This window comes from Durio zibethinus, chromosome 6 (assembly GCF_047325235.1).
Source record: "Durio zibethinus cultivar Kanyao isolate XHJ-2024 chromosome 6, ASM4732523v1, whole genome shotgun sequence".
NCBI classification, from domain to species: domain Eukaryota; kingdom Viridiplantae; phylum Streptophyta; class Magnoliopsida; order Malvales; family Malvaceae; genus Durio; species Durio zibethinus.
The window spans coordinates 3626068-3635264 of NC_143167.1; the positions used below are offsets into that span (position 1 = coordinate 3626068).

The following is a 9197-nucleotide window of genomic DNA, read 5'->3' on the forward strand; positions in this document are numbered from 1 at the left end:
CTGTACATATTATTGAAATTATTTGCCAAAATCGTGGGTGTTAAATTCAAATATTTCTAAAAATTTTAAACTTTAAATTTAGGCTAACATTGTATTATTAGTTGGTGAGTTAGTGTGACGTATTATTATGTAAATAATGTGCAAACATACCCTAATGTACAAACTAACATCAGTATTTTATTTTTTTTATAAAAATTAAAAAACAAATATATATATATAATACCTTAATTTTTAACAAATTTCGTTAGCATTATATTTAAATGTTTAAACACTTTTTAACTAACTCTTTAAAAACTTTTTAAATTTAATCATAAAACATTCATCGATATCTAATTTAACTATAAAATTATTGTAACTTGTATATGTAATATACTAATTGTGTTTTTTTCTTATAAATGGTAACATAATTTTCTTATTTTTTATTGGTTTACCTCATTTTATTTTTTATTTTTTATAATTTTCAAACTTAAAAAAAAATACTGGCCTAAATTTCATAAAAACTCATAAACTGACAACAACACACAGAAAATAAATAAATAAATAAAATTTCCTCCGAGGTGGGTCCCTTGGGGCAATAAACAAATGGAAGGTGGGACCGAGGATTTAGATCAAACGGTTGAAATCTATGGCCCACTGATACACATATCAACGTGGCGCTCATCGGAAATATCACGACCAAACCCAAGAGAAGAGTGGGACCCTTGCTAAACAGAACCAGAGTTGAAGGAAGAAAAAAAACTCGACAAAACTGGAGAAGGCAATGGCAAAATCCCGTAATAAAAAGAAATCCAAGGGCAAGATTAGGAAGTTCACAATATTTAAATGACAGCGATGCAGAAGAGAAAATAAAAAAATAATAATAACAAAAGCCAGCAGCCAAATAAGCCAACTAAAAATCCGAAATAAGCCTCTCCTCTCTTTCTATCTCTTTTAAAGGCTCTCTTTTTTTTCTCTTCTTTCTCTACATTTCCTCTTGGTGTTCTCTTGGTGGTGGTGTTGTTTGTTCTTCTCTCTTTATCGCCAAACTCATCTTCACAGATTCGTCCTCTTCTCGATCCCCCAGGCCTCACCTTAACTGTAAGTTGTTTCGCTCTCTGTCTCTCTCAATCTGAAACCCTAAATTTCCAATTCTGCGCATTGATCTTTTTTTTTTAATTTCAAGATCCCCGATTTATTTTCTCCAATCTGAATTACGAAGTCTTGAATCATCGAGAGTCTTTCTTTTTTTTTGTTTTTTGGTTTCTTGATTTATTCTATTGCATATAGTTAACTATTGATTAGATATTATATGGGGAATTTAGTTGTTAATTTTTTGTTGGAGATTTGATTAGGTGGCTTCGGTAGGTTGATCTGCTAAGCGGTCGAGGTTTATTTTGGTAATTCCTTTTTTTTTGGGGAAAATTTGGGGTTTTAGATTATTAAAGTAGGGAATATGGATTTCTAGGGTTTGATTTGGGATTTACCTAAATTAAGTGTAAGATTTTGATTTTGGTATTTTTTGCAATCAGATTGGGATTTTCGAGGGTTTTGGTAATTTTAATGGAATGATTAAATAAAATTGTGAAGAATTTGTTGATTAATTCAATTGAGGTTTTATTGATGCTGCTTGTAGAGTATTATAAGTACTCTTTGTGATTATTTGTTTGTTTTGGGGATTTAGGCAATCATGAGTGACGAGGGAGAAAAGACCTGCCCTCTTTGCGCGGAGGAGATGGATTTGACTGATCAGCAGCTCAAACCTTGCAAATGTGGTTACGAGGTTTGAAGAAAATTACTCTTTTATTTTCTCTCTAAAAGTTGTTTGGCAATTCAAATCAGAAAAATAAGTAAAAAAGATAGTAAAAGTGAGAGAGTGGGAAAAGGGAGGAGAATTGATGTGTGTCATAGGCGTTATCTCTGTTGATCTTTTTGGCAGATATGTGTTTGGTGTTGGCATCACATAATTGATATGGCTGAGAAGGATGAGACAGAGGGGAGGTGTCCAGCATGTCGCAGCGCATATGATAAAGAAAGGATCGTAGGGATGGCTGCTAATTGTGAGAGGTTGTCACACTCCCCCAGATTTTGTTCTCATTAAAATATTTCAATATTTACCTGCCATTGTTTCTTATTTATTTTTCTAAGCAGGTTGGTTGCTGAAATTAATTTGGAGAGAAAAACTAAGTCACAGAAGGCAAAAATGAAATCATCTGAAGGAAGGAAGCAACTGAGCAGTGTGCGAGTTATTCAAAGGAATCTTGTTTACATAGTTGGATTGCCACTTAATCTGGCTGATGAAGATGTGCTCTTTCTTTCAATCCTTCATAAATGCATTTTCAAGCTAACTGTTATATTTGTCTCATCACCTAAACATGCATCTGTTTTCATCAGCTTCTCCAAAGGCGAGAATATTTTGGTCAATATGGGAAAGTTCTAAAAGTATCTATGTCTCGAACTGCAGCTGGTGTCATTCAGCAATTTCCAAACAATACATGTAGTGTGTAAGTGCAGAAATCTCATGGATTTGGTGTTAAATCTTCCTAATATTAAGATGTACTTGTTTGTGTATTGGATCTTTAATAGAATCATTTTATATTATGTAGTTGGAGTTCATTGGAAAGGAAAATCTAACTTATTATTTTGAAGACTTTTGTCTTCCTGCCTTTTTTGTAGTTCTCTGTTATTTAGTATTTTCTTTTTTAACTTGCATTTGTTTACCCTGTCTACAGATATATTACTTTCTCAAAAGAAGAGGAAGCAATTCGATGTATCCAGTCTGTACATGGGTTTGTCTTGGAGGGTAGACCTTTAAAGTACGAGAATATGTTTATGGAGGTTATTTCTTTTGTTAGTGGTTGGATGCATACTTGGTCTTGGTTATCATCTCTAATACTTGGAATATGCATCACAGGGCATGCTTTGGTACAACAAAATATTGTCATGCATGGCTGAGAAATGTGGTATGTTTAGAAGTGATTTTTGGTTGATTTGTTTTATAAGTTGAAGAAATTAATTTATTTATTGATGCTAGGTTTAGAAAATAGTATGTGAAATGTAATTGAGGTTTTCTTTGGGGGGGGGAGGGGAATTCAGCCTTGCAGCAATCCTGATTGTCTATATTTGCATGAGATTGGTTCTCAAGAGGATAGTTTCACAAAAGATGAGATTATATCAGCATACACAAGGTATATTCATTTTGAGTTTGCTACTGTATTTATAGTTGTCATCTCCATTTCCTCTTTTATCTTATTTTTATTTTGTTGAGTTTGCATGTGACTTTCTTTGTGAGACGAAGAAAACCAACTTGTAGTTGCTTTCTGGTTCAAATGTATGCATGCATGCATCAATTATAAGTCCTCCGTTCTTCTTTTATTAGTAAAAGCCAATTAGAGCTGTCATATATCTATGTTATTGTTATTGTAGCCCCCTGCCAAATAGTGCTATCATATGCCTACAGAAAGCTTTTTACTATATACCCAAAGGGAAGGATGATAGAATGGCATAAATATTGGGAAGCTAACTCCTTTAAAAGACTTTTTGGCAGCTTTCATTTCTATTCAACCCAATTTGATTTCTTTGGCTTGTGGATTACTGTATCTTTTGATGACTCTTCAAAAGGATTATGTCTTCTCATTGCTGCATCTTGGATCCTCATCCTTTTTTTTGCAATCACCAACGGTCAAAAAAATTTTTCACTTTGAAAAATGGGGTTAAGCACTGTAGTCCTTGCTATCCAAATCAAAATTTGGATTAGTTGGGTCTGTTTTTAAATTTTTATTTGCATTGTTTCAATTCTAAGCGTGCAATCCAGGTTCTCCATGAATTTTGAGTAATGTCTTCTCTTGGTTGATTAATAGACTTACTTAGTTGTTTAAAGGAGTAGGGTTCAACAAATAACTGGTGCAACAAATAATATGCAACGGTGTGCTGGGAATATGTTACCTCCACCAGTGGATGATTATTGCCCCACCAGCACTGCTTCCGCAGCAAAACCCATTGCTAAAAGTACTCCAAATGTAAGTTCACGTTTTTCAACTTCCAAACAAAAACAGCAAGTTAAATTTACATGAAAAAATCAGGAAAATAATGAAGTTATGTTCTACATGCAAGCAGACCTCCAAGCTTGTTAATTGTTTGTTTTATCTTGGGTCATTACAAGAAGAATTTGTCGAACAATAGGGTGGGTGGGTGGGTTGAGATGGGCATGGGTTAAACCTCCTTGTATGCTTGGCCTTGTTTCCTGCACCTGAGTCTGGTTGTGATTTTGTATGTGGTACAGAATACAACAGTGAGCATTCCTAAAGGTTCTCCCCCGAATGGAAGCCTTGGAAGATCTATTGCTCTTCCTGCTGGAGCATCATGGTATGTCTTAATTTGTTTTCTTTTGTTTTGTTAATTTCTGGTGCTAAAAATTCTGAATCTCACACCAGGGGAATGCGTGCCTTAAACAAGCCACAATCGGCCGGTTTAGCATGTTCAAATGGACCTACTAAGCAGAAATCTGATACAGTTAGCAGCACATTTCCATTTTCATCTGCAGTAACAAGCACAAATCAAGCTTGTACATTACATGGTGATGTTATAAAGAAGTCATCTGAGGAGATTCATTCTATGCATATGAAGGGTAAAACTGATTTGTTAAAACCTTTAAAGCAGGATGCTGGTTTAGATTGTCGAACTACTGCACTAGAGAAACCTGCTTCACCCGATGGAGTTTCTGCTTCTAAATCATTGAGTAGCCAGTTATCTTGTCCACCAGTATCCAATTATAATGGCCAGGGCACCAATATACCATCAATTGTTACAAGCTCCACCTTTGACCATGGTGGGCAGTCTTTAATTTCCTCTAGTGAGAAAGCAGGGAGTATTTCCTCTACTGATGGTAAGATACAGAGCTTGTGCTCTGATATGTCAACATTGACCTTAGATAGGAATGTCTTAAATGAACATTCTGATGTAGTTAGACCAAGCAGTTCAGCTTCTGATCATGGATCAAGCAGTTCAACTAGTAGTCAGGGGTTGCAACAATGTTTTACTGAGCACTGTAGAGAACCTTTGAGTGCAAGAGCCACTGGGAGATCTGTGACATCTCCCAATGGCTTGTTTGTTTCAAAAGAGCAGTCTGATTGGAGAACTGATACACAAACTCAAGCAGTGGCAAATACAAGTTCTGAAGTAGAAGAAGATATATTGTCTTTTGATAATCAAAGACTGAAGGATCCAGAAGTCATTAGCCGTTCAAGTTATGTGCCAAATTCACCAGTTTCACTCCATTTATCAAATCATTCTAGGTCCTGTTCAGGGCAACATGGTGAGACTTTTGGCACTTCTAATTTGAATGCTGATACTCTTTTTGTAGATAAAGTTAGTGACAGTTTACGTCTTCATGGATCACTTCATGGATCTAGTATTTCTTCTATATCAAATGGATACCCTGAGAAGTACATAAGCAGTAGTATTGGTTCTGATATTACTGCAAAAGGCTCCCTTCTGCTATCAAATGAAGGGAAAGGGAACCAGATGGGAAGATTCTTTGGTAATGCCACAAAAGAAACAGGAGAGAGCAGCATAATTTCAAATATATTGTCGCTAGATTTTGATACTTGGCATGAGTCCCTAGCTTCACCGCAGAACTTGTCTAAGTTTTTGGGTGACACTGACAGGCAGCCCAATTCTCTCAAATTATCTAGTTCCTGGAAAGCACCGAATAACAATCAGTCCAGATTCTCATTTGCGAGGCAGGAGGATTCTAAGTATCATCCGTTTGATGTTGAGTCCTCATTTAGTGTTTTCAGGCAAATGCCACAGAACCGCCCATCTAGCCAAGATTTTGCAGAAAACAGGGATCTCTATCTAAATAAGTTTGGAGTTTCTAATGGTTTTTCTTCCGGTAACTTTGAGGGATCTGACAATTTTACTAGCAGTCCTTCAGTTTTCTCTTCTAACAAGCTTTCTGGTGAGTGTCTAGGAATTAATCTTTTCCTACTATCTTAGTTCAATCCTGTTAGGGAACTTGGTGAACTTTACACTTGTCTGAATGTTGAGTTGAGTGTTATCTGTTGTTTATTAATAATAATCATGCAACAAGCATGCTCATAATGTGATCTTTAACACCATTATGGATAACTTAGTTTGTTGTAAATAAATTTTTTATTTTGTATGCACTGTTCCATGTTCTTCTCCTGAATTGTTTTTTGATTTCTGAGTACACCAAGCGACTTTTTTTCTTTTGTACTTTTTTTCTGTCTACACTGAACATTGTTTCTTAATTTTTCATGCAAATTTTCTTTTAGATTTTTGTCCAAGTTTGGTTTTGATTCAGTTCATACTGATCCTTTTTTCAATGTTGTGTAACAGTTTCAAGAGCTCAAATTTCTGCCCCTCCTGGATTCTCTGTTCCTAGCAGGTCACCACCTCCTGGCTTTTCTTCTCATGAGAGAATAGACCATGCTTTTGACTCCACATCTGGTAAATTCCCTTTTTACTTTCTTGCTCACAATCTTTGAGAGTTCCTTTCTGGCAAATTAATGTTGACTGCTCTATGTTTAGGAAATCATTTGATGGACCCTTCATCCCTGTTAAGAAATTCTTATCAGGCTCCGGCAAGTGGGGGTAATGGTGGCCCTGGGGATATAGAATTTATGGATCCAGCAATTTTGGCAGTTGGCAGGGGTAGACTTCAGGGAGGGCTCAACAATTCAGGCTTAGACATGAGATCAAATTTTCCACCACAGTTAGGTCCCTATGAAAATGAGGCCAGATTTCAACTATTGATGCAGAGATCTCTTTCTCCTCATCAGAACCTAAGATATGATGTTGGGGGCAACTTTTCTTCTCTTAATGAATCTTATGGAATTTCTTCAAGGCTAATGGATCAATCACGAGGGAACAATATGTCCCCATTTGGACAGTTGCCTCTCCAACAGTCAAGAAATTCACATATGTCAAATGGTCATTGGGATGGATGGGATGAGGTCCAGGATGGAAATGGTCTTGGTGTTGCAGAGTTCCTCAGAAATGAGAGACTGGGATTTAACAAGTTTTATTCCGGTTATGAGGATTCAAAGTACAGGATGCCTAATTCGGGTGATCTGTATAACAGAACATTTGGAATGTGATCTCTGCTAAGAAGTCGAATGATTTTGTGCAATCTTAGTTGCGTGTTGAGGATGGATTGTTGACTTGTAAGTTGTCTCCTTGGGCAGCCTCATGAAGGATCAAACTCCCGAAAAATTGAGCCAAAAGTTGGTGTCTTCAAATGTGCAAGGTAACGAGGAAATATTTCGAGTTATTATTATTAATAATATTTCTATGCGTGTCTATTGTTGTCTGCACCTGAATCCTTGCAAAGGGTTGTATATATATTGGGTTAATTGATTGGGGTTTCCTCTAATATTGCAGGTTAAGTGAGATTCTGCTTCTGATAAAATGATCTAAAATTAACTAGCCTCTCCTGATGCTGAATGTTTTGCTACTAATGACCTCTGACAACTAAATAGAGATATGAATTGTGGAATCCAGTTCTAGTCTTTTTTTTCTGTTTTTGGAGCGTGCTATACTCCTACAGAGCGTTAACATCTTCAGATATTAATTAATTTAATTATTTAATTAGAGTTAGTATGATGTGTTTCAGAGATGGATTTACACTGGCAGCTATGGCAAGCTAGTTTAAGAATATCTTTTGGTCCTAGAAAAATCTCACTCTAAATTGGGCTTGTTAAATTATTGGGTGAATAAAATGATATTATTGAGGACATTTGAGAACAAAAACCGAAATATGTATATTAGTGTTAATCCAAGGTTTAGGTTAATAGGCCGGTATGTAAAGTAAAATATTTATTAACTAGTACCATGCAAGAAGTCCAAATTCATTGTTGGATTTTGGATGACCATTTAATTTGCAGGCAGGCCTGTTTTAGGACAACTCACGGTTAAAAGGGAACAATAGAACAGTTTCCTTTTCCTTTTCCATTGCATGTGTTTAGGTTTCTTTTTTTTTTTTTTAAGTCGCATGTCCCGCGTCAGAATACACGGATGAGAAAGGAATTTGATTAGGCGAAACATTTTTAGTGGGGTACTGGAAAACTATTTTCTGTCAATCCTCAAAGCAGTCGGGACTACAACCAAAATTGTAGATGCCAAACACAACAGGTTCTCTATTGTCAATGGCCAAAAACCAAAAAGAAACACGTTATCTATTTGGGGTGAAGCAACATAAAGACGACAGGTGGCTTCATTATTCCTAAACAAAAGTACTTGAAGTGACTAAACTAGCACCATCAACAAATCACAGCTAGTGCTGGGTAGGGCTTAAAGGATTGGAATTCAATTCATCATTCATGGCTTAGTTGAGTTGCGCCCCTTTTTTAAAAGCTGACTTACCCTCTCACCATCTCTCTCCACTGATTATTATCAAAACCAAACAAACAAACGTAAAAGAAAAAAAGAAAAGAAAAAGGAAACGTGTGGTACTCTAAATCCACATAAATTTTAAAAAAGAGAACAGCTTCCCCATCAATTTGGGTGTCTCATTTAATGCCACACAGTAAATGGTTTGTTAAAAAAAAAAAAAAGGATCTTAAAAAATCAAAATGGAACCCCACTCTCTCCTGTAAAGTGCGAAAACCCCCTTAGCTTAGCCCTTAGCGCCCAAAAAAAACCAAATCCCATACTGAATGGAGAGGGGGACCATTGGAAGAGCAATGAAGATCCAACTGGGCTTGGGTCCACCACGTGTCCCGAACCCTTCAATCATCAGTCGGAGAAACATAATAGTAATTGTCTTTATTTCCTTTTTTTTTTTTTTTTTCATGGGATTGTTATGAGAAGGGATAATTCGAGGAAAGAAAATAGGATGTTGAATTTTAAATTTATATATTTTTTAAATGTGATTATATAAATTAATTTAACTAAATTTTAGATCTTTGCCTTCTCTCATTTTAATTACTAATAATATCTCAGATATTTCATCCTTTTAGCCAAAGTTACTCATCTTTTACCTTCAAAATTTTACAATGCATCACCAACATATTAATTGATATCTTTTCATAAGAAAAGTAAGTAGTTGAGAGAATCCATTCTATAAATGTTAAGAGTCTTAACTTTATATAGTTGAGGGTCCATTTTTTATTTATCTTCTATGATAGTTAGAGTTGTCAAATATTAAATTTTACCAATTCACTAAGCAACTTAAACAGTACAAAAAATAATGCATTTCA

The 9197-nt window shown here is 35.5% G+C and overlaps 1 protein-coding gene across 4 annotated transcripts; it reads left to right on the forward strand.

Annotated features, from left to right (window-relative positions):
• The first annotated feature begins 887 nt into the window (after positions 1-887).
• LOC111285993 (uncharacterized) lies at positions 888-7596 on the forward strand. 4 transcript variants are annotated; one of them, XR_016342694.1, is made up of 14 exons: positions 888-1077; positions 1661-1759; positions 1916-2043; positions 2128-2281; positions 2371-2480; positions 2709-2792; positions 2891-2939; positions 3073-3164; positions 3857-3995; positions 4259-4341; positions 4410-5935; positions 6337-6447; positions 6529-7246; positions 7381-7596. XR_016342694.1 is itself a non-coding variant. In XM_089761839.1 (13 exons), the coding sequence occupies exons 2-13, from the start codon at positions 1667-1669 to the stop codon at positions 7095-7097; spliced, it is 3138 nt and encodes a 1045-aa protein (XP_089617965.1). In that variant the 5' UTR covers positions 888-1077; positions 1661-1666; the 3' UTR covers positions 7098-7372. The 4 variants fall into 4 exon arrangements, 2 of the variants coding, with proteins under 2 accessions (XP_089617965.1, XP_089617966.1); XR_016342696.1 differs by having other exon boundaries at positions 3863-3995; XM_089761839.1 differs by lacking the exon at positions 7381-7596 and having other exon boundaries at positions 6529-7372.
• Positions 7597-9197: the final 1601 nt, after the last annotated feature.